Here is a 26,939-nt window from a genome sequence, read left to right on the forward strand (position 1 = left end):
CACTTAAAAATTCCTGACCCTTGTGCATATTTATAAAATGATTCCTAAGTTTCCAGAATTAAAAGCTACTTTTTAAATCAATCTAGACAAAGAAAAAAATCTTCAAAGCTACACCTATATGCTGTGAAGATTAACTCAATTCTTGATTATCACATGCAAATAATCAATGTTATCTATCAATTTCCTGACTCAATACTACAAAGACTCTCAAAGTCGTAAGTTTTCAATCCAAAAACGAACAGGTTGGCTTAAAATGCTCTCACAAGTCATACATATCAACAAATTTGCCTTAAAGTAACCATTTGGGAACAAAAGTAATGTCATTTATGCAAAGAAAAATTTTAACAATGATGAATTATATTATAACTCTTAAGTAACCCCTGTGCTGAGTTATTCTCAAAGAAACAATCAGACACTCAAATATTGTTCCTACTCAACCACTACACTGGAGAGAAACAACAATCCCTGATTTCCAATTCCTTTTCCTATGAATAAACATGCATATGGAGTCAATGGCAGACCTTGTAACTCCATCAGGTAACAGCCTCAACTGTAAGCATGTATGGTCTAGCCTAGACAGAACAACATCTAGCAAAAACACTATGGCAGCAACACCTTCAGGTTCAAAGAAAAACCATAACCTTCAACCTAGTGGATTTTATAGGAAATGAAATAAGTGTAAAGAGATCAAAGCTAACTACGTTGAGCTATATTCCGGTTAAATACTTGAAAAATATTTCGATGTTGGGGGAAGCACTAAACTTACACAAAGACAGTCTTGATACATAAAATGGGCACAAAAAATGGGCCGCGAAAGTGTTTAAAAAGCTAAATTTCCTTTCCCAATCTATATTAGGAAGACCCTTTGATAAAAGAGGTAGACCAAAATCTGACAAAAGGGTCTTTCTTCAAACCTGAGACTTTTTCAATGCACAATATGTTAAAAGTATTGAGACCCTATTTTTAGAAACTTTCTCCTTGTCAAAATTAACCCTGAAAACCAAACACCATAGGAATTCAACCCAATATGAAAGGAATTATTCATGAGTAAAATCTGTCATGGTTCCTCTATACTATCTTAAAACGAACTAATATCTAGCTATGTTAATTAGACTACTGAGGCAAAAAGGCTCAGAGTTCAGTCTTTCATGATAAACAGGCTTAATTATATGTTGTATTAGATGAAACAAACAGAACAAAAGTAAATGCCTGAATTCTATTCAGCCCTTTCATACTTTGTAGCTCCATAATCTTGAAAGAATCACTATCTAAATCTCTATTTCCTTTTTTACCAAACAGAAGCTAGGAGCACACACTTGATATAACTCCAAAACATAATGAAAATATAAGATGATATTATCTCTCAGGACTAGTTACCAGAAAAATTGGGTTTCTATTAGATACTGGAGGTCCCTTCTCAGAATAAATGCCACAAATTTTTCTGCCAGACTCAAGAAAAAAAAAAAGGTAAAAATACCACATAGTCATTAAAAGAGTATTTTTCTACTACCAAAGAATCTTCTGATTTACAATGTCTTAACTTACAAAACATAGAGGTCTAAAAGTTCAGTATCAGAGGAAGGGGTTCAGGCTTTCTGCTGAGAACCCTGCTAGAAAACTGTGCTCATTACTGTCAGAGCAGGTCAGCTTTACCTTTAGGGACCTCTTCCAGAAGGCTCAAAGTGAAGAAGGCTGGTACAAACCTAGGAACCCAGGATTGTCTAAGTCTCCTTCACTTTGGTCAATCTTCCTAAACAGACGTACATAACCTGTGATGACTTGGGTGACAGTACAGATAAAGATAAATGCACTCACGCCTATCTGGTCACTAACATCTCACACTTGTAGTACACAAATGAATCCATCAAAAAAAAAATCTCTTTAAGAAATTTGTAAAACTCACTGCAAAATAATACAATGCAACCTGACAACATCTAAACAGGCATAAGAAAAATTCAATTATTAGTAAACTAAAATCATCCAAATATACTCTAAATACAGAGCCAGTGAGCCATTCCACACTTTGCAGCTCCAGTAAGCTCTGTATTTAGAGTATATATAATTTACATGCTCAAAGGGGGTGGGAAAAAAGCCCACTTTTACTAAAGAATTTGATTCCTTCTACAGTAAATGATACAAAAGGTTTTATATTGAATAAGAGATAGACCACCTAAAGTCAGAAAGGGGATGAATGGATGATCTCATGGTTCCTTTAAGCTCTTAGGGAAAAACTTGCTCATTTCTCCATAAAAATACAGAAGAGAAGCAAAATGTTTTTTATATCTAACTGTTTTATCTCAAATCAGCCTACTCTTTCAAGATCTGTCGAAAATGAAGGAAGGCTATAATGTTGTATTCTATCATTTTTAGCCACATTAAATGTGTTAACATTTCAGTTTCCTCTGTTAAAAGATACTTAATAAACAGGATAATATTTAATAAAACTCTCAAAGTACAAGAATTCTCGTTTATTGCAAAAGATATGACCAATTTTATATTATGTTCAGAAGATACCAGACTGGCAATCAAAAACTCAAAGTAACCTCCTAAGATTGATTCCACCTCCTAGCAGCATTCAGATTGAACCATGAGACTCTCCAAGTGTCATTTTATCTAACATAAAAGTAACTCATTCGAGTCTCCAAGTAATAACAATCTATGATTCTCCCCACCCCAGAATCTCCCTGTGGCCCTATCCCCTTAAACACACCAAAGAGCATATACAGAAGTAAACTTATGGGGGGTGGGAAGGGACAGACTGGGATTTCATAATGTAAAATAGATAAACAAGATTATAATGTATAGCACAGGGGAATATATACAAGATCTTATAGTAGCTCAGAGAAAAAAATGTGACAATGAATATATATATGTTCATGTATAACTGAAAAATTGTGCTGTACACTGGAGTTTGACACAACATTGTAAAATGATTATAACTCAATAAAAAATGTAAAAAAAAAAGTAAACTTAGTAAAACAAAGTGTAAAATAACTTCTCCATCAGGAGACATGAACAGATTTCTTTCTGGGAACTGTTTTTAAAGTGAGAAAGTTAAGATAGAAAAAAATAGAACACTAATGGGTCTTACTGAGCCACCGAAACCCTACAAGACAAAGTTCCTCGACCTTACCAAGACTTGCGTGTATACTAAGAGAACACTGTGCTTGAAATCTGATTAGTAAAATAAGCTCAGTCTAGTTTTTGAAATCCAGTCATGCAGGGACGTATGTACCCAAGAACATAATTCTATTTTACTTAATGAAAAAGGTTAAATTTTTATTGTTTTTACTTTTTAAACAGACGTACTCTCGTTATTCTTTTTTTTAAAGGTATATTCATTAAGTGGTCTTTAAAGGGTTAGTTTTAACTTTTAACATAGAATTGAAAGTATTCATCCACTTGGATACATGAAAAAGTCAGGAAAACCTAAACTCCGCCTGACTTCAGCCTCCAAATATAATTAAAGCCCACATGACCTGGCAACAAAAATAGCTTAAAGGAGGGTAAAGAAGTTTCTAAGCTGCTATATGATTGCTTTATTTTTCCCAGGGTGAAGATCAGAGTGGGATGAGAAAAAGAACAGGAAATAATATAGTATTTGTATTTTGCTAACTTACTGCTCCAGAAAAACTATCACCTTTCAATAATTAGAAACATATAATCTGCTGGAATTACCAACATTTTCCTCATTTGTTTCTGTTCCACCATGAGTTTAACACTTGCAGTAGAGAGAAAAGAAATAAAAACTCTTAAAAAAAATGTGATCAAAATCAGCTGTTTTCCACTTATAGGAGGTACCAAAACAGTCAAATTTATAGAGACAGAAGGTAGAGCAGTGCTTCCCAGGGGCTAGAGGAGCGGAGGATTAGGGAGTTATTGTTTAACAGGGAGATTTCAGTTTGGGATCCTGAAAAAGTTCCGGAGATGGACAGTTGTGATGGTTGCACAACAACATGAATGTACCTGATGCCACTGAACTGTACACTTAAAATAGTTAAAGCGATTTCTTTTTAATCTCCCTTCAAAGAGGTCATTAGAAAAAAAATGTTCCAACCAACAACTAACAACTACTTTACTTCAGATGAGATCAGACGTGTGCAGGGTGTAGACACAATTACTCTATTTTAAAGCACAAACCAGATCAAGTTTTCAAATTCTCATTCATACTTTCATTCTGAAAGTTTAGTCTATATACCAAAGATTGATATGCAGAAATAAATGGAATGTATTTTCTTCATTTATCTGATCCTTTACATTTGTAGTTTAGCAACTAATGTCCTTCAAAGATCAGAACTCCTTTCTGAGGTCAAAACAGCATTACTCTTAAAATTAGCCAGAGAATCTTATTATTTGTAATAAAGAAATTTTATGAAAAAGCATTCAAGAAATGACAGAGGGGGTTTTCATTTCAACAAGTTTACACTTATTGTAGAAAGAAGACTTCCTGCCTAGCTCCGTAACATCAGTAAGGTACAGGTAGTTGCAGTGATTACATGATACACTCAGTCTGTAACTCCATTTTCCCCTACAAATCTGTAAAAGGTTGAAAACGTTCTCATAAGGCTGTGTGCCAACTCAACTGGTAGGATCAAGACGTAGAAATGTGAAGCTCTTCTACACTTATTAAGAGACCGCCTGCCTAGCCTGGGATTCTACGTGTAGTTGCTAAGCCAAGTGACTAAAAAGCATCATGCCATGGCTCAAACGACTACCTTACTGATAAACTGATAGACACTGTGTGACACCTCCACAAAAGGCAACCCTGTAACGACCAAGAAACCAACTTGGTCAAAACAGTTCCACCAGAAATCTGACATATAGGTGAGGGTGGAATAAAGACTGTTACTGAAGCTTAATCACTAAGCTGGGTTGTGCAGTAAAAATACCAAGGGCACAGTACATTAAAACACTCCTTGGTGTCTGCTCAGACCTTATATATATACATATATTAAATCTAATAATGCAGGAGGGGATAAATTAGGAGTTTGGGATTAGATACACACTGCTATATATAAAATAGATAAACAAGGACCTACTGTATAGCACAGGGAACTATATTAAATTTCTTGTAATAAGCTATAATGGAAAAGAATCTGAAAATATGTGTGTATGTATGTATGTGTGTGTATGTATAACTGAATCACTTTGCTGTACATCTGAAACTAACATTGTAAATCAACTACACTTCAATAAAAAGTAAAATTTAAAAAAACCTACTAAGATAGATGTTTACATACATGAAAGTACTTAAGGAATCAAAAGATTGCTAACAAATTATAACACATTGTGATAACGGCAAGTATTTCTTAAAAGAAATTTCAAATGCAACACCATTGGTTAAAATGTTCAGAGTGCCTGTTATGGCTGAATGTTTAAAAAAAAAAAAGACTGTTAATATAAATATCAATACAACCTTGGAAGCAGATACACACTCACTTAAATCAAGAAGACTTTAACCATTTTAGTATCAGTGTATCTCAATAGTGATGGCAGGGTGATAGGCAACGTGTGGTATAATAAATTATCTGTACTCACAATGTGACATTAATTTCTGGAAAGCATACTAATGTAGTAACTATTCAAAACAAACCTAGATAAAGTTGAAAAAAATTACAATATCAATTTTTAAGTATTTTGGTCCATTATACTCTGACTCAGCTAATTTGCTTAGCTCTTTACTCGCTATCCAACAAAAATCATAGGAGCTGACACAATTAGATGTATTCCTGAAAGAACATACGTCAATACTTACTAAGCCAGCACTGACAAGACCGGGGAAAGATGATCAACTATTACAAATAAGAAGTGCAGATTGTCACTTAACAGGACTGTATATACTAACTCTGGTACCGACAGTTTCTCCAGTTAATTTCAGCATCAGGGATAATTCAGGACCACCCTAACAACAGAAATCCTACACAGTGCCAATTCCTAAATGTCCTCAACTCAAAGCATCAGAACCTTGGAATACATGTATTCATTTACAATATTCCCACTGTATTTTAGAAAGTCTAATTTCTTCAGAGTAATAGAACTAAGAGTAAATCAAAATCCAACACATAATTATGTTCTATTTAATTTGACTCCATGAAGTATGGGGGAAATAAAGGAAAAGAACATATGAAAAAATAAAGCAATCCCAAATTACTCTGGGAAAAAAAAAGCCTAACTAGCAATTATAAAGCAATAAAACTAACGGAAACAGAGAGTGAAAAAAAGAAATGACAAAACCAACCCCTCCTCGCTGACCATCTACATGTATGGAACGGATGTGATCTGCCAGATCTGGACTAGAGTTGAAGCAAGCCTGGCACTGGTCCCAACAACAATTATAGGCAATATTTTTGCTTGAAGAAGTAGTGCTTCCTTGTCCATTCATCATTGCTGGAGTTGAACGCCCACTGGAAATTGTGCTGTCTACATCCATTATAGTACTGCTTATGCTACAAAAGAAGAAAAAAGGCTGTGTTATTCCTAGAAATTCACTAACATGAATATGATCTTATAAATAATTAAGATTACCACTTGACATTCTGCCCCATAAAGCATACTAACCAGATTTTCCATTAGAAAGCACTGCTTTGAAAGTATTTAGTTTCAAATAATTATTCTCTGAAACTAAATTACAAACAAGTATTATTTGCAACAAAGTGCAAATCAAGACAAAAAATGCTAGTACCTCAAAAACATATATGGGGTAATTTAAGCAATGTTTGGCAGACATGAAGTCTTCAGTACTACATCCTACAGAAAACCACACACACACACACACACACACACACAGAGCTTATCACATTTCATTTCTTCCACAGTTCTAAGAAGCATGATGAAGTAACAGTTTCCAGCTGCAAATAATTCAGAATCAAAAGATTATCTTTACAGTTCTGCAAATCACACTTGCTGATCTGAAATCTTATCTTCTAGTCACTAACCTGAGAATACAACTGCTATCACATCCTACCTCTTTCCATCTCAAAGAAGTTGGGAAATTTTGCTGTATTTCCCCTTCTTAATAGAAAGGCAGAAGAGAGAAAACTCAGTGCAATAAAATTTCTTTGATTTTACCAAAGTCCGAATAAAAAGTACTTTCCTGGCCCTCGGTTTTTTTAAAAAACTTTTCTGTACCAAAGAAGACTGAAAATGCCAATCAACCCCTTTACTTTTTATTTACTAAACAAAGTATTAAATGATAGTAATCCTTTTATTTACTAACAAATTACATTAGTAAAAGTTATAAAATTGAGTAATTTTGAATGCTCAAAATTTCACATCATAATAAAATGCAACATACTTTGCCTTCATTTTAAAAGCAATCCACGCTTATGTTTTTCAGTATCTTCTCAATAGAGAAATTACATGGAAATAGCTTCAATCAGAGAAGGACCAACAGTAAGAATGGTTCAGATTAAATACATCAAAAGCTATGTATCTGCTTGTTATTTCAGTACCAGTAAGTTATTTAAAAATCATATTAATTTAGAAGGGGTACATGTCCCTACACAAGTTTTTACTACAGAAAATTTTAAAGACACAGAAAACTATGTTTAAATCTAAACTCAGATACAGAGAACAAACTAGTGGTTACCAGTAGGGAGTTGGGATGGGGAAGGGGCAAGATAAGGATGGGGGACTAAGAGGTACAAACTACTACATATAAAATAAATAAGCTGAAATAAACAAGGATATATTTTACAATACAGGAAATATTGCCAATGTCTTATATTAACTATAAACAGGATATAACCTGTTTAAAAAAACTTGTGAATCACTATGTTGTACAGCTGAAAAGTTATATAATATTGTACCATCACTATATCTCAATAAAAATAAATAAATCTGAACTCAGTAAACACTTGGTTCTCTTTGGTATATATAGCTTTTCTCTAGTCATCTGCAAGTTTGCAAACATGACACTTCAACCACAATTATTTCAGCACACCTAAAGTAAGAACTCACCTGTAACTACTACAACCTTATTTACTCACAGCAAGAATTAAACTAAACTTTAACTTTTTAAATAAGCTTAACGAGGATTTGTGTCTAACATCAAATGTACCCATTTCAAAAAGACAGCAAAGATATTTTTGTAAGATGCTTCAGATCTGAAAAACGTCTCAGATTTCCCTTCAAAGGATATTTATGTATTTAGGTCCATCTGGCTGTAACTATCTACCAGTCAATATGTAGATTCTAAATTTCAACTCTACAACTTCATTCTAAAATTCTGTTATCACTATAATACTCTCAAATGTGAATCAACTCTTAAATATCTGAAAATGTATTCATATATCATTTGTTTTTACAGGAATAAACTGTAAGCATGATAGCTTTTCTATACTGAAACACAAATTTTTATTTGAGTCCTAGAAATTTCAAGTCTCATGAGGCCCTTAACTGCAAAATGGTTACCTATTTTCCTTACTACTTGCTTCATACGTTTAAAAACATTTTCCCTGTAAGGTATATACTTTCATAAACCATACTAAATAACTCCAAAGGCAAAATACTAAGTTTTAAGTGAATAACAAATCAGATTCAATTTATAAACTATCTCACAAAACAGATAAATCTCAATGACCTACTGTAGTACCATCTCCAAGGCAAAAAAAAAAAAAAAGCCACAAAAGTGCAGGGGAGTAATGTTCCAATCTGCACACGAGGTGGAGGAGGGGGACAGACAGAGATACAGCTACCCTCTAAAGACAAACCTCTTCTGAAGGATACACAAAACACTGTCCATGTTGGGGTGGGTGGGGGGAAGTAAGAGACTTAATCTATAAATCCCCTTTTGTATTATTTTAGCCACATTTATGTGCAGCTTTTCTTTGAAAGTTCAAAATTAGTTGAAAATGAAACCAAATCAATTTCTTTTAAATTGAACAAAGTAAAGCAAAGTGAAGAGACTCATATCCTTGAGACAAATCCAACTAGCAATAGTCTCTTTACACAGAGCTGATCCTACTTTGCTATTAACTTTACCACAGAAGGCGAGCCTTTCAAGTCCAAACAGCCATGGCCACTAAGCAACAGTGCATACTGGCTACGTGCAGCATCATTCACTTGAAAAGCAGTGCTTCATGCAGACACAGATCTTCATAAAAGGAGAGGAGAATCAAATGCACTTTGTCCACCACTGGCAACAAGCTGCTAATGCAGCAGCAGAGGAGTGGGGGGGGAGGGGGTTCTCTGCCCTGGAAGCTCAAGACACTCCACAGCGGGGCAGCATCCCCTCAGAGCCTCCCATCGCCCTGCAGGGTTAAGTGGAATCCTGCCTCATAGCCTCTCTGGTTCCTACAACTTTTAGGAAGCACCCAATCCTCAGCTTCCAGGCTCTCTTGGCACCAGAGCCATGCCAGAATCACCACCCTTTAGACCGATACAGCCAACAGTCCTGCTGAAGGAGAGCATAGGAGACAAGCTGAAAGCAACTTCTGATTCTGACAGGACCCTGAGCTAGGTGCAGATCTCACAGAAACCAGTGTCCTTCCTCCTGTAATAGCAGGGTAACAAGGTGGTCAGAACTAGAAGGTGACATTCCACCTGATCTTTTCTAGGTTCAAGCATATATTAAAATCTTTCATTCAGTTACTTCTCCTTCCCAATGAACCCTTACTGATTCTGTAAAATGTGAACAAAAGCAGCCTGGTATTTGGAAGAAAATCTAAGCCAGAAAAAGTCCTCACTCTATTTCGACAGTTTCAACCATCTGAAGCAGTGCTTCTCAAACTAATGTGTATATGAACACCTGTGATCTTATGAACTTTAGGTTCTGATTCAGCGGGTCTGGGGTAAGACCTGAGATACTGTATATTTAACAAGAGTCTGCTTGATGCTGCTGCTGCTACAACATTTTAAGTAGCAAGACTCTAAAAGATCTCTTTCGTTATTATTATCCAACTGAGACTGACCAGACTGTTTAAGGAACTGCCTCATATTGTAGAATAAGTTAAAGTGCACACACACATACACACCTTGACACCAGAAAATCCATTAAGTTAAAAGTAAAAACAAAACATTTATTAGATATTCCAATGCAATATTTAGGGAAGGATATAAAGCATTTTTAAAATAACAACATTCACTTTTTCCCCTTTTAAGAAACTACCTGGCGGACCAGACCCCAACATCTAGAGAAACTACCTACATGGATTTTATGAAAATGGTTTCCTTTGGGAATTCAAGGCCCAACTCACTCATACATAGAAGAACAGCCCCTTCTTTGAGAACTCAAATTACTTCCAAGCAAAACATCTGTTTGGTGGGCATGACCACTGCCCACAGGGCTGCCAACACTGAGAAGCAAAGGTCAGCCTGCTAAATGACAAGATACAGAAGCAGAGTAAGTAAGACATGGATGCTATGTTATTATGATGGAGAAGAACAAGACCATGATCTTAATACCAGAATGAGAAAAGTTCACTGACATGGTTTCAGATCCCACATTGCAAATGATCTTAGAAAAAAACCAAAAAAACTATCATTTGTCAAGTTTTGGCATATTATCAAATAGCCACACAATTACCTAAAAAAGACTATTAAAATACAGATTATAAGTTGGAAAAGGAAGGACTATCAGCCAGGTTTTCTTCATATGGTTCAACCAAATAAATTCACTGCATCAGAATGAATGCAGAAGCAACTATGAGAAACTAGTTAAGTCAGACATCAAATATAAAACAATGTCACTCTTCTATTTTTTAAACTGGAAAAGTTATCTTGCATTTAAAAAACATTGTTCACATTACATATAATTGGTTTACTTTTAAATTAACTAATACCTTTTAAAAAATGTGCTGTTTTGATTTTTGATCCTAGAATAGCAATAAATATAACCTACAAAAACAAAAGCTCTTTGGTTTCTTTAGTAACTCTTTAAACAGCTTTACTGAGATAAAATGCATATTCCTCGGTATTTAAGAAAGCAAAGGAGATGCTTCAGGGGAAAGTGTTTAAGAACCTCTGATCTAGACTACATATAGAACAAATCTTAAAGGTCTCTCTGAAATAGATTGGAGACAGTATGTTTCTGATCTGGAATATTTTAATTTTATTCTAAGGTTAACTGCTAAATTTGAAATCTCGAGGTCAAATGGGTAGGGGCAGCCTTATCTGCAGTCTTCTTGTCAGTTATCTGTGAGGAAACTTATTTGTGCTATGAATTTTCCTTGGTAACTTTGCGTCCTTCTCTTTGTAGGCTACTGAAATGTGTAACTTTAAAGGAAGGCTGAGAACAGGGACCTGAAGGGGGAAAAAGTGTATAATGTGAAATCGAGTATAATTTAATCACTCAAAACACTAAAATTTAAATATGAGGATTTCCTATAAATATGTCATCGATTAGCAAAGTTGCAGCTCTGTACTGCTATTTTCCCCCCTAACTCAGGCCTCCACTTGTCCATTCATATAAAATTAGGTCTGCATATCAGACACCCTATGCCTCACCCAATTAAATGCCTTCCAAAAAGGCTCACCGTCACTGTCTGCAGGCTCTCCTCTGCCAGAGGACCAGTCAGGTGGCTGCTAACAAATTAAAGGGCTGACATGAGACAATATTAAGAGTTTTATTGCTTAAATTTCAGACTCTGGTCACTTTTGTATGTGTGATATGAAGTAAAGGCAATGAAGACCAGTAAGTAATGGTGTCTTCCAAACAAGACCTCCATGCTAGTAACCCACGCTCAGAGCTTCTGACCAGGAAGATTAAGGTGCATACGGAGACGGAAGGACAAGTTGCCAGGGTCTACAAGGCAAATTCTCAAGACTGAGGATCCAAAACAGAACAAGAAAAAAACTAGATGCTGAAACTGACACAAACTTGTATTGTCCACAAGCCACACAGCAAATTTAAGTTCTTCTAAAAAAGCTTTATTGTTCTGATTGACTTTACAAATTGTTAAATTTTGAACTTTTAAGAAAAATACTAATAAAATACCATTTTAATGTCTTATGCCTTGGGGTTCCATATAAAATCTGGGGGAAAAGCTTCCTCCCCTTCTTTCACTACTCAAAGCTGGTAAAATGTTTTTTAGATTGTCTATTTTCTGAACAGACCTCAAAATTGTCAAACTGCTAGCTTTTACATCAAAAGGTTAGAAACCACTTAAGCTCTGTTATATACAAAGTGAAAGAGTAAAAGGTACCAAACTTTAAAAATGTAGCAGGAAAACAGGACGATCAAGGTGAGCCACTAGATGAGCCACTGTCTTCAGGATCTGCAAGGTATTGATCGAGGTTCCAGAAAAGAACCTCTCTAATCTCTAAAGGATCAAGGCCATTTTATTTTTGTTCTGTCAGTGAAAAACACACAATCTCCAGGAAGCTCTCAGTTCATAATTTGTATCAGAATTATTGTAAAATGAATATATTCTTAATTCTGATTTTTAAAGAATGGAACAAGATCCTCCATATGGACTGAAGAAAGTGAGGAGAGCGCTAGGGAGACAAAAATTCTCCTGGTCTAACTAAGGAACATTTCACAGGGTCGAGCATCACAATCTTGGCTTAATTTTGTAACTGGTAATAACCTTTGGATAGAATTATGTGCACTATATAGTTTTCAAAGTACTTGTCAAATCATAGGTGAACATAACCATATCCAAGGGATTCCTTATCTAATCACAGGACAAAGCTATTATTTGGCTAAAAGGTGATGTTCCTTTCATCTATAATAAAATCGTCACTCACTACTAGAAAGATCACTCTGTGTGTCTCCCATACTTGTAATCAAAATTATTAAAAGTTAAAATTCAGGGGGATGGGTATAGATCAGTGGTACAGCACATGCTTAGAATGCACGAGGTCCTGGGTTCAATCCCCAGAACCTCCATTCAAATAAATAAATAAATAAATGTTTCCTACGTATTTTTTTAAAAAAAAGAAAGAAAAGAAGTTAAAATTCAGAACAGTACATTTAAGACAGTCCTATATTTTTTTAAGTCTGAAGTTGTATGCCTGATACTATATGACTTTAACAGTGAAACTCTTGCGGGGGGAGGGCATAGTTCAAGTGGTAGAATGCATGCTTATGAAGGTCCTGGGTTCAATCCCTGGTACCTCCTCCAAATATAAATAAATAAATCCAATTACCTCCCCCTCATAAAAGAGGGGGGAAAAAAGAATGAAACTCTTTACTTCAGTTATCCATACAGTTCCTCACCTCCTTTGCTGAAAGAGACTGTAATTTTGTGCCCTGGTCCTTATTCTAGGCATTGACAAAGGATTAAAAGCTAAAACTGAACGAGTTCAAACAGGCACCTCAAGATAACTATGAACTGTCTGCCTGTTAACATTTTATGACTTAACCCTAAAGAAAAAGAAGATTATGTACTCTATCAAAATCTATATCAGAAAAGTAAGGCACTGTTTTAAAATCTGATTTACCATTCTTTATCACAACAGTTAACACTTTCTGAATGACTGCTATATGCCCTGCTTTGTTCTATGTGCTTGTGCCAAAACGTTATTTTCAAAAGATGGCCACATGCATATACACAGCTTCCTAAATCCTCTTCTCACAACGTGGCATCAAGAGGTGCGAGGTTTATACCGCCTCCCCCGGAATCTAAGCAGGCCTGAGACTCTCGGAGAAATGATACTGCCAGACTTCCAAGGCCAGGTCACCAAAAGGCAAAACATCTTCAGCCTGGCTCTCTCCTGGGACACACAGCTTGGGAGCCCTGAACTACCCACTACTCTGTAAAGAAATCTGGCTCCCTTGAAGTCATCATGCTGAAAAGATCCTGTCAAGAAAGTACACAGAGCTAGAGAGAGATGCTGGGAGCCCCAGGTGTTCTGGCTCCCAGCTGTCGGAGTCTTGTCAGCCCAGGTACCACACACCTGACAGATTCCTGAGTGAGCAAGCTTTCTGGTGACTGCAGTCCGCAGACTTCATGCTGCTCCAAGCTGACACCAAGTGTGTAGCAGGAGTCTAGCCATCAGTGCCAAGCCCTGCTCAGATTGCACATTCATAAGCAAAGTCATGTGTTAAAAACTACTAGATGCTGGAGTTGGTTGTCAGCCATAGTTACTGGAACAATGCTTGACATGCATTAACTCATGTAGTGCTTACAACAACCAAATGAACTAACTACTCGTTAATTACTAACACCCAAGTATTAGTATCATTGTCTCACAGAAAGAAGACTGAGCAGATAAATGAGACTGAGACACAAAAATTACGTGACCTGCCCAAAGTCACACAGGTATAACACTACTGCCAAATCATGTGTCACATTTATACAAAGGAAAAATTTGAGTAAATTTCTGATTCAAGAGATACTGAAATGCCACCTATGTTGTGCACCAAGATAACCTGACGCTCAGTGTTGGCTGTTTCTTTGCTTATGTACGTCTACAGTACACATGTGCGTGCGCGCACACACACACATTTAGCATCTACACGGAATCTGACTCATTTGGACAGATGGTTTTACTAATGAGATGAACTCTTAAATTTGATTCCTACTAGTCAATTAGCTTCATTAAAAAAATTAATTCAAGGTCAGTCATGGAAAGCAACACTATGCTCAGGTAGAACTTGACCCAAATTTAGAACTTAGGCCACTGACACAGATACAAGCCTACTAATGTGTACATAAAATCCAACTCTAAAATATTCTTTCCAGTGACAACGAGGCAGTCATTTTAGTTTTTATTTATCAAAAGCAAAGAGTAAGTTATGAAACTGGTCTTAAGCAGGATTAAGGAATGTAGACCATATCTGATTTCTGTAAGGTCGCCTGGTTTTGCCTGTCAAACTGCTGTGGTCATGCAGGCTCGCAGATCTTTCAACTCAGAAACAATTAGGAGAAAAAAAGTACAGATATATGCCTAGTTTATTACACGTGTCATGTAAGCTCAAGTCAAGCTTCCCTACGGCCTTTCCTACTCACCTAAGGTGGAAGAAATTCTGCTTCCTTACGATCTGGTTGATCTGTACTATGAATCACCTATAAACCTCCTATTTAGAGTAAAACCCTAAACCTAGCTAGTGCCTTGCACACAGTAAATGCTCACATAGCTTTCTGTGACAAATTTAAGTAGGGTTCTTAAGGCAAATAAAATATATAGCTATGTCACCCTGAGATAATCATAAAAATTAATTGGAGGCACACTAAAGATCATTAGCTAAAACCAAGATATTATTACTATTATTACTGTAATTACAAGCTATTATCACTGTAATTTAAAAAGCTAAAATGGATTTTTCTAATCAAGAAAAAGACTACTCTCTATTCCCACAATTATTTCTCTGAATAAAGACAAAAGATTTTACCCCAAGACCCAGCAGTATTCACTAAATTGGCCAAAAGGGACTTTATGCAACAATGATGAAATACAGTCCACAGAAAACAAGGTTACCTTCTTCTACCACCACTATGCACATTATTTTAAAACTGTTTCTCATCTCTAGTCTATTGCCCTTTAAGATTACTCCACCCACATTTTTTATCCAGCTTAAGAGATCAGCAATTATCTTCAAAGAGACTGTAATACTAGAAACATTCTACTTCAGGAAAATTACACTGTAAGGAATTATCTTTTACCGTCTCAAAAACATTTCAGAAAAATGTCTACACACAAAGATGGCATGCAAAAAAACCTGCTATGAAAAACCATACCCATTCTATACAGAAGCAATCACATATTTATTTGCCTTTTTTTTAAGTTAGTGTTAAATCATAACAATGATTCTACCAGATGACAAGCATACACATATCCAACAAGAATGACTCCGATAGCGTGCGACGCCTCGGAACACACAGGCAGGTGCCCGTCAACAGGAATTAAACCACTAAAAAGTCTACAGCTGGTTCATCCACCCTTGGCATTTTAACGAGGATTTATAAAAAGTAATGACAAAAATTTCATAATTTAGGAATGAATTATTAAGTGCATTCACTAGGAAATACTAATACCCTTCTGAAACCTGTTTTCTCTAATCAGCAACACTTCATCTTCATAGAAACTCAAAATATAAGTGAAAACCAGAAAGCAAGTCAAGGACTTTGAAAAGGGTTAAAATTAAAGAAATAAAATGTCAGAAAGACTGGTCATAGTCTTACGAGGACTTTAGGTTACAAAGTCTAACTATATATAATTACAAATGAGAATAAGGCCCAGAAATGTAAATGAACGCAAGCACATGTTATTCTTCACAAAAGAGACAGGAAGAAAATTAAAAGGGCCACCAACTTATATTGTCTTAATTAAACTTCCCTGGTCGAGGTTGTTAAACCGTCAGCTGGAGCCAGGACTGCCTGCATTCTCAAGGAGCCGTGTGGCTTTGGGCAAGATGTAATCTGTGTGCTTCCTCCTTGGTTATGAGGACGCAATGAACTTCACAAAATCCTTTTAGTAAGTTCAAGAGTTTCAGATTCTTAAGCAAACTAGACAATAGTGCTTGTCTTCTAAAATAGTACATAAATTTATTTTTTTCTTGGGAAACATAAGTTGGGGGGATTCTGCTTTTTTAAGTTATTCAAATAGTCAATTTTCTTCAAATACTGTTTCCACGTATGCAGCCAAAAAGAACAGGGGAGAAGATACAAAGCACAGAACGGCTCTCCTCCGAGTTTCATGCGGTCACTCTAGTGACAGTGAGAAAGGACTATGACCAGAGGCATCCACATTTGGTTAAATTCAACCAGTTACCAAGTTACTCAATACAGTGAGTGTAACAAGCAAGTGCAGGATAGGTAACTGCTGAAAAGTATAGAAATAGGACCTGATTTTAATCTTAAAATGTTACAGCCTAGAGAATACAAACACAAATGGATATTTCAATATAACAGCATATGAATTAGAAATATGGTGATTTCTGAACCCAGAAGAATCTATCTAAAGTATCTTTGAGATCTTGGATATAGCAAAGCCACACCTGCAACATTCTGGCTTTGTCTAAAGGACAGAACATATATATTCTATACATGTACAGAACATACAGAGAGTAAGTTCTTATTCGCAGGGAGCGCACATTCTAGCAAGAGATGAACAGCAAATAATCACTGTGACTGTGGTAAGGGCAATGAAGAACCTAAGTGCTAGCTAGTGTCTAACCAAGAATCAGAGACAGTCTGCCTGAGAAAATGTTCAAGGTAAGACCTGAACGTGACCAGGCATCATAAAGACAGAAGTTGGGGAGAGGCAGAAGAATGTGATTTATAATCGTGTGTGTGTGTGTGTGTGTGTGTGTGTCCCCGTCCGTCCGTCCGTGTCCTGCCTCGCATTTAGAGTAGAGTACTTGCCAAACCCACAGCAGAATTATCACATTTGAGCTTCAAATTACTTTATATTGTTTGGTCCAAAGCCCTCACTTTAAAGAAAAAGAATCAATCTGAAGTTCAGAGAAATGAAATGATTTGCCAAATTTCCTGCAGGCAGTCTCTAGTAAAGCCAGTACTACAATACTGATTACTTATTCTCACCAGAGTATCCTTTCTACATTTCTACACATGAGAAATGGGAGGATAAATGACATTATGAATTAATTACAGCCCTAGGCCCTTTACATATTCCACCCCACTTAATCATAACACTAAGATATTTCTCCTATTTTAAAGGTAAGGAGACAACTTCTGAGAAGTTAAATTATAATACCAAGTCTTTCTGACTTAAACGTTCATACTTTCACTACCCAATGTTCTTTTAGCTATTTTAGTGATAGAAGTGTCTAGAAAAAATATGGTAAGCTATTGTTCCAGTTAAATCCTTAAGGAAAAAAAACTGTTCACTCAGAAATAGTAACAGTATTTTTCTTATAGATCGCCCAGGAAATTAGCTCTTCTTTCCTTTGATTCCGGTTCCCAAGCATGACTCTCCCCCAACTTCTGCACTAGCTCAAGTCTCCTCACTTCACACCTGTACTATTCCTACTACCTCCGAATTGGTCTCCCAGCTCCCAGCTTTCCTTCTCTACCTTTGTCACATGTGATTAATTTTCCTGTAACACAGTTTCATCATTCAAAGTATATTCAAAAACACCTAAAGTAAGTATTGAGCACTGTGCCAGGTGCTGCAGAGAGCAACGATCAAAACAGACGTGGTTCCTATCTGCAGGGAGCGCACATCCTAGGGAAAGAGGTGAACAGTACATAATCACTCAGATTGTGCTAAGGGCTATGGAGAACCCAAGGGCTAGCAATGTGTCTAACAAAGAATTAGGGACAGTCTAGAGGAAAAGTCCAAGGCAAGACCCGAACAGGATAAAGACAGAAGTTAGGGAGAGGCAAAAGAATGTGATTCACAAATCTACAGAGAGAAAGATGGGCACATCTGTGTGGGCGTGAAAGATCACACTTGAGCCATCATATTCATTTTTATTTCCCAGTTCCAGTGTAGGTCCTCAAATCTAGGCAGGAACTTTCCCAAATACGTTAGGCTCTTTCCTTCCTGTTTCACTTAGGCTTTCTAGAAATTACTCTTCATCACTCAACGAACCCTAAAATCCAGTCCCCCCCTCCCATCAAAACTTCAGTCATCGATTACAACACTCTATAGTTATAACTTTAAAGTACTGTGTCGCAATTTACAGAAAACTAGAAAATAATAGAATAATCTTTTTAGTCTTTTCTTTAAAAATTAAATATCTGGGGAGACACCATCACATTTCTTTCTTATCACTAAACAGGGTACAATGCTAACCATCAGTAAGTGATCAAAAAATGATTTTTAAACATCCAAACATCCACCTGCTCTCAAATCCACGCCCAAAATTGTCTATTTAGTTTCAAGGTCAATACAAGTATTATTTTTACAAATGCAAACTATCGGTCATAAAAATGAACTCAACATGTGGTTACATAACTGCAAATCCATTAGCATTACTAGAAAACATACTCCAAAACCTTCTGTCAGTAGCGTTACTTACATATTAAAAACTGTTAAAAATAAAAGATATGATGAGGTCTTTTAGGTCAACCATGTATGTTACAGAAAATGATTAAAATGTAGATTTTGTAATGAAATAGCCTCGTACAGCATATCCTTGTGCAAATTTCTGCAGCACTCATTTACAGATATTTGCCACACACTTAACAGCTGGTACAGTACTTTTTGGCATTTCAGATCTTAAAGTGCTTCAACAGTAGATCACAACTAGCTTAGCTATTACCAGGTCCTGTGCGCAGTCTGTCTCTCCCCATCCATGAGGTCGGGGGCTTTGTTTTTCAGTCACTGCTGTGTAACTAGCACCTAGAATAGTACTTGGCATGTAACGGGGGTCCTGGGCACAACTGTGGAATAGATATCTATCACATAATAAATGCCAGGTAAATTGTGCACCAAATTCTGTACATGTAATCCCAGTAACTATCTTACAGGATAGGAACTATCACTGTCCCCCTCTTGCAGATGAGAAACCTGAAGTAGCAGTAAGAAGTGCAGCAGCCTTTGTAACTGGTCCATGGTCACCCAGCTTAAGTGACAGAATTCAAATCCAAACATTCTGACTTATATTGCACTGTACTCTTAACCACTTCTCTCCCTACACTTTCTCTCCTTAATGTCAAATTTTCCATTCACCTTTGATAAAACGTCAGGCATTTTTCTACAGTAAATACTTCTAAACACTGTTTTTTTTTTTAAAAAAAAGCCTCTGATATCTATCCATTTCAGATTTTCCATACTGATATTCACTTTTAAAATATGCTTTTTACAGAAATTTACAATGTCAGAATTGTTCAATCATTTAAAAAGCATTTATCATGCACCTCTGGATCTCCTCTAAATTTGTAGCTCTTAACTTAGACAAACCCTTTTGAGACTCTGAAGACAAAGTTGCTGACACCTTCTCAGAGAAACGCCCACGTGAAATTCTGCCTGCGGCCCTACAGGCCCTTCTGGAGCACACCCCCGGAGAAAAGCTAGCCTTAAACTCACTGTACCAGATACAGTGATCCAACCAGAGGCACCAAATTCCAGGCCCTCACTTTATATAGGCGTCTTTATTTATATAAACTCTATTGTTTGTGTATCATTTAATGCTAATAATTAATGGAGTACTCACATAACCAAGGTACTATGTTAGATGCTACAAAAATGAGCTACACTGTCTGTCCTCTCTGAAATACCGTTCTACAACAAAAAGGATGAAGCACTCAAATCACATGGACTCTTCAGAACACAGCTCACAGGGCTCCTTAACAGAAATTCATGTGGCCCTTAGAACACCTTCATGGTAAAACCTAACCCTGTTTAGCAGCTGAGGAACTAAAGGTCAAAGATGTTACTTAAATCATGATACAGGTGGCGTTAAGAATGGAATTGTGTCCTTTGACTCTTTATTATAGGCTCTTTACACTGCAATATTCTACATCTCTCCACCCACAGAACAGAAACAGAAATAGGAAGAAAAAATAAAGATGAAATACAAATATGGGAATTAAAAGGAAAAAGAAATTAAAGCCAAGTTTTAAACGACCAGGAAAGAATTTAACGTGGCATTTTGATGGGTTTTGAAATGTCATCTCAGGCAACAAAAATCTGAAGCAACTGTTGTATGTCATAGTATGAATGAAAAGAAAAACAGGAAAACCCCATCTGCTAAATGAAGATGTATGGAGAAAATGTGAGCAGGTATCTTTAGGTCATAAATCCTTGGCTCTCCTTCTCTCTGATGACTTGCTCTGGGGGAAACTAGCTGCTGTGTCCTAACAACACAAAAAATAGCCTTCTGGAGACACTGACTTGGTGAGTAACCAAGACCTCTTGTCAAAAGTCACATTAAGTGAGCCACCTTGGAAATGGATTTCCAGCCCCAGTCAAGCCTTCAGATGACTGCGGTACCGGCCAACACTTTCACTGCAACGTGAGACTGAACCAGAACCAGACAGCTAAGCCCCTCTATTCCTGACTTTCAGAAACCATGTGCTTGTTCTTTTAGGTTGCTAAAATTGGGGGAAATTTGTTAGACAGCAATAAAAGATAATACCATAGGCAAGATGTGAAATCTCCAACTTTGTTTAGAGTCAATGAAGTATTGTGCTAGGTGTTATGGCAAAACTATACCTTGGAGTTAAAATTTCAAAGCAATATGCAAGACGGGTGAAGCAGAAAGCATTCTGATTTCCTATCTCCCACAATATCCAGTAAAGAGTTCTTCCCACACATAGCAAATACCTGTGCTTGGTAACAAACTAGCTTACACACAAGATTTCCTAACTCATGCAATGAAGTGGTCTCAATGTTTCTTAAAAGACCTTGTAGAATCTCTCCGTTTCAATCTGGAAAGCTGTAGTTTCACTGTTGTTTGTTTAGCTTTTAGCACAGAGCCATACCTTCCTTAACTGAAGGTTACAATATCTAATCAATGAAAACAGACCTGTGAGAGGCTCTTCCCTAAATTTAGTTAAAATTAAAAGGTAGCCAGCGTGGGGACGGTATAGCCCAGTGGTAGAGTGCATGCTTAGCACACACCAGGTCCTGGGTTCAATTCCCAGTACCTCCATGAAAAAAATAAATAAATAAATAAACCTACTTACCCCCTTCTCCCACCAAAAAAAAAATTTTTTAAAGGTAGCCAAAAGAGGGAGTCTGAAGAGACTATGAACAGCTGCTTCAGAGCTGAAAGAGATAGTGAAAAGCAGTTCCATCATGACATATGAGCAGAACAGTACCTCAATCATACACAGCCTGGAGAGATCTTGATAACCTTAACATGCGGCCCTCTAGTATTAGCCTGATTGAAAAGTTTAGCCTCTACACTAGAAAACAGATCTTCCTGATCACACTCCCGGGAAAGCGGGCAACATAACCCTGTCTTCCCAGTGTCAAAGTCTGCAACCCGTAAGGCTGGGAATCCAAATTTTAATCCACAAAACAGTAAGGACCTGTGGACTCTGCTGATCATTAAGTTTCATACCAAATGCCCTTCCCTATCACCTGTTCTAACACAGGCACTCTTCACTTGACACCTCGATTTACCCAGAAAGGCTGATGAAAGTGGCTTTTTTCAAAAATAAGTCAAGGCTTATCACATTCTGGGTGAGAGGAAAAAAACCATAATACAAAAAGGAGACAAATAATCACAAAACAGAGGCTGTTACTATCAGTTCACTTATACAGATAAGCAGCTAAGAGTATTTTCATGTATAATCTGATTCAACAGCTAGAACTAATTTTTACACTAAAAAGATTTGAGAGATTTTAAATTCTAAAATTCTACTTAGAATTTAGCCTCTGAAATTAACTTAAAAGTTGGTAACTTTTAAAAAAAGTACTTTAAGCTTAGGTTCAAAGCAAAACAAAAGCTAGTTTTCAGTGGCCTCACACAGCTAAATATTCCCCGGCAAAGAAAATTCCATTACCTTCATAACCAAAGTAAAAGTAAATTCCTATCAACTTTAAAGGTTTCTAACTTTTCCAAAATAAACACACCAATACATTTATGCTGGTTTTGAGTAACTTTCTCCTGGAAAAAAAATAATCAATGTTTTTGGTATCAAGTGTGATTTAATCATTTTATGAACTGATCACTTTCACAACACTTCAAACACATGTTGTAAACTGACGCCGTGGATCACAAGCTTTACTATCCAAGTCTTCACAGTTAATTCTTAAAAAGAAGTACTTACAGTTAAAAATACTTAAGATATTTCAACAAGGTTCTTACGTATGTTAAATTCAAAAGTACAATCTAATTTCAAAGTGAAAGAAAACCTGAATGGGCATTCTAATAGGAACAGTGTAAATTCTGATAATAAAATCCTTGCAATAGGAGTCAGTCCTTGCCTCATGTTTTTTAAAAAGCACTTTAAAACCACGATACCCTTCCATTAGTTCCAAAAATAAAGATTCCCTACTAAATTGCTCTAAAATCAATCTAAAAAATTCACAGGTTGGTGTAATCTGCAGGACAGTTTATAAGAACTACAAATCCTTTACAAACTTAAACTAAAAAAAAAAAAAAAAACCCTCAAAGGCAGAAAGGAGGCATTTCAAAATTTAGATTATCAAGACCACAACCAGTTTCACTAGTTTTTAATACCCGTGATAAATCCCTTACTCCATAATAGTAAAATGATAAAATGATTACAGTATTTTGCAGTCTCTAATGTTTAAGCATCAAGAAAAGCAAGTATGTTTAGTTATCAAGTTTTAACCTTATTTGAACCTGCAGCACCAACATCTTACTCTTTACTCTGAAATACATAAAAATTACATATTCAAGTGAACATCTAATAAAAATGAAATGAAGCCAAAACTCCACTTCCTGAAATATTACTTGACCAATAATTCACTTTCTCCTAAAAGGATGTAGTAGACAGATTATCAACTCCAAAAAAAAAAAAAAACCAAAAAAACAAAAACCGAAAAACCTAACACATAAAGCTTGTAGCCTGTTGTCTAAAGTGAGTTCTTCTGACTCTTGAGAAGTGGAAACAGCAGGGGACTGGAGGACCTTTGTTCAGGTCCAGCTCCACCACTTTCATGCCATACTTACTGTTTTGAGTGAGACACTCAACTTGCTTCTTCATCTGTTAAATGTAGGTCAAAATAATACCTATCTGGCACCAGAGTTGTGAATATGAAATGATAGAGACATTTAAATCGTGCAGTGCTAGGTGGGTGGGTGGGTGGGTGGGTGTGTACACTAGGTAAATGGCGCAACTGGGGCAGATGCTGACTGCATAAACTAACGTCAACTTTTCAAAGGTACCAATATATACTGCTCCACTGGGTCCTGGTACCAATGGAGAAGTACATAGTAAAATGATAAATAACATATGCCTCATTGTGTAGTTCACATCAATTTTTCATCTTCTTGAAGACATTCTCCTTCCTGCCATGCGTAAATAGTCCAGTACAATTTTTCCAAGGTTTGCACAGTCTATTTTACCACATCCAAGATATTTCCTTAACTAGATAGTAAGGTAAAATGTCAAACATTTATTAACTGATAAAAATGAATATATCGGCTTATATATTAAAGCTATAAGGAATACAAAGCCTCAAATATTTTGAAAATAAAGCATCAAATTCTATTAGTTAGCAATCGGAATTTCTACAACTTTAGAATACTTGAACTTTTGAATCCAAGTCAACATCGATTGTTAAAAATTCTACTGCTCATCAAAACATCAGCAGATGGTCAAAATAACCGCTAATATACTTTTGATGCCGTATAATACGCATGACATGGTCCTCTCCTTTTAAAAAAGTACATTAAAAACCAATTAGTTAAAACATGAAGTTTTTCCAGAGATCAAAAGTAAAGATAATAAAAACTGAAACAAACTATAGCAATAAATTTTTTAATGTCCCAAAAAAGTAAATCACATTTTTGTCAGTCTCCACGTTACTTCTAAGAAGCTTTAGAAAAATACTAATCCCTTCAGAGATCTCGCCAATACGTGACTTTAAATATTATCATCTAAAATCATGACTCACGTTGAAGTATTACTACAAAAAGACTTTAAAACGTATACCAACATGTTGCACCCTAAGATTGAATTTTGTTACGAGCTCCAACTCTCTGATTCCGCAAAGTTATTCTAAAGGACATCGATTCATTATTCTTTTATACGACGATTAATACGTTTTTTAAACCCCCCAATTTGATCACCAACCAAATAGGAGAAGTTACCAAAATCACTTTGGAGACCATGTTAATGACCACACAAGAGGCATCCTGGAAGCGCTGATTAAATATAAAAGAATAGCCTTCTCTTTTTTTTAAGTAGAGAAAAGTAAGTGATGGTTGGGGTCTCCTCCCTGAACAAGGAAGTTCTGTTAAATCCAGGCGAGACCAGCCATGTTGGAAAACACTTGTCAATTATAGTTCTGACAAGTATTCGCGAACACGGCTGGATGAAGCTAACCTTGTGTACCGAGATGTGTATACATCAAGGCCCTCTTCGGCTCCGCCGGAGGATCCGGGCCTACTTTGGGGATTGTTCCCGAGTGAGAGCCGTCCTTCGGTCCGTACGGAGTGCAGAGCCGAGGGGAAAGAGGGCGGGGAAAGGAGAGTTGGGGGGGAAAGGGTTTGAGAGTTGGAAGCCGCTATCCGCAGCGAGAGGGGCGCGGCGGCCGGGAGAGATTTCCGAGTTGAGAGCCGGGGGGAGGGGCCGAGGACTCGGGGAGCTGGGGGATCTCAGCAAAAAGTCCCCCCCGGCCCCCTCGAAGGGGCCCAGGAGCGCAAGAGAAGGAAGGGAAGGGGGGACGCTTCAGTGCACTGACCTGTCCTCCGAGTCCATGCGGCTCAGGGGTTCCCCATCCGACGACATCTCCAAGCTGCCTCGCCGGCCCCCGGAGGTCGCGCTGCTTCCGCCACCCCCGGTCCCGTAGCCCTCGTCGCCGCCGCTGGAGACGACGCTGCTGCTGCTGCTGCCGCCCCCGCCGCCGCCCTGGCTGCCCCGCGGTCCCTTGGGCTCCTCCAGGCCCTCCTTGCCGTCCCCATCCCCGCTGCTGCTGCTGGCGGCGCCGGGGCTCAGCGAGCGCGTCTCGTCGCTGCTGCTCCCGCCGCTGCTGCCCACCAGGCTCTCGGCGCTACTCTCCTCCTCGCCCCCGCCGCTGCTGCTGCTCTCGTCCTCCTCCTCCTCGTCCTCCTCCTCGTCCTCGTCCTCCCCGGCCTGGCTGGCGCTCTCGGGGCTCGGCTCCGACATCGTCTCCGCCTCACCGCCCCCCACTCCGCCGCCGCCTCCGCCGCCCCCACCGCCGCCGCCGCCGCCGCCGTTCAGCAGCAGCGCCGCCACCGCCTCGGCCTCCGCCTCCTCCTCCTCCTCCTCTTCCTCCTCCTCCTCCTCGGGGGGCTCAGCCCGGCCCCGCGCCGCCGGCCCGGGGCTGCCGGGGGGCAGAGGGCTCAGGCGGGAGAGCTCCTCCAGGTCGGCCATGTCGGTGATAGCGGCGGCCATGGCGGCGCCTGCTCCTCCTCCTCCTCCCCGCCGCCGCCGCCGCCGCCTCCCTCTCTCGACTCTCGCTCCCTGGCCCCCTCCCAAACGCCCAAAACTCCGGCGACGCCGCTGCAGAGCAGGAGGAGGGCCCGCGAGCTGCGTCAGCCTGCACACGCGCTACGGAGCCCGCGCGGGGACAGGCGCGCCACTGCGCGCACTCACGCGGAGGCGGCTGCGCGCCTGCGCGGCGGCACGCGGTGGCGCCTCCCCCGGGCCGCGGGTTCCGCGCCCGCGCCCGCGCGCCCCCGCCGGGTCCCCGCCCGGACCCCGCCCGGACCCCGCCCGGAGCGCCGGGGGCTCAGAGTTTCCGCGGGGCCTTCCCACGCCTTCCGCGGCCTCGCGGCTGGCGGGGCGCGCGGAACGACAGGCTAACGGCCCTCCCAGGTCTCACTATAAAGTCATTCATTCCGGGGGTGTTCGGGGAAGTGTGCCCGGGGTACGGGCGCTGAGCCGAGAATCGAACAAGTCCCTGGTCTTCTGCGCGCTTACAGTCTACGAGGAGAGGCGATTCAAACGACTGAAGATAGACGGTACCTATGCGAGGTACTAAAGCCACACGCGCGACAGGTTTTCATCTAACCTGCGTTTGAATATCCCGAGGAACGATTAAACCACCGTCACCGTATGTTCAAGATATCAAACTTTTTAGCTCCTCAGCCCTCTAAAACAATTTGCACATCCTTATATGGTTTAAAGTAACATCCACATTTTTTCCCTATCTTCTTAGGTTTTACGACTGTCACAAGTAGCCTATGAACCCTAAACACCATAGGAATTTAATACCCACCAATATCCACTTTTTAAAATACAATCTCTTTTTCTACTAGGGCAGTTTCCATCCTTTATCTTCTGGAACTCATATTTGCATTACACGTCCCCTCCAGAATTTTATCCTAACAATATATTTTATATCTGAAATGTTTTGTTGGTCGTCTTGTATTTTCTTGTAATAAAAATGTGTGTAGAAATAGAAATTTAAGGGTCGTTTAGCAAATTTCCTGTGATCCTAACACTCTAAGCCTTACTATTCTCACTGATCAAAACGTA

General features: G+C 38.4%; 1 protein-coding gene across 1 annotated transcript in view; it reads right to left on the reverse strand.

Moving 5' to 3' along the window:
- The window catches only part of AEBP2 (AE binding protein 2), a 51,516-nt gene extending 25,456 nt beyond the window's left edge, over nt 1-26,060 (reverse strand). Inside the window, exons 1-2 of the mRNA XM_031670623.2 lie at nt 25,180-26,060; nt 6,239-6,446 (exon numbers count right to left, since the gene is read on the reverse strand). Of these exons, the coding sequence (XP_031526483.2) occupies nt 6,239-6,446; nt 25,180-25,853 (882 nt within the window). The 5' untranslated portion in view covers nt 25,854-26,060. The remainder of the gene's footprint in view (nt 1-6,238; nt 6,447-25,179) is intronic.
- Between the last annotated feature and the right edge of the window lie 879 nt (nt 26,061-26,939).

This window comes from Vicugna pacos, chromosome 34 (genome assembly GCF_048564905.1).
Source record: "Vicugna pacos chromosome 34, VicPac4, whole genome shotgun sequence".
NCBI lineage: Eukaryota > Metazoa > Chordata > Mammalia > Artiodactyla > Camelidae > Vicugna > Vicugna pacos.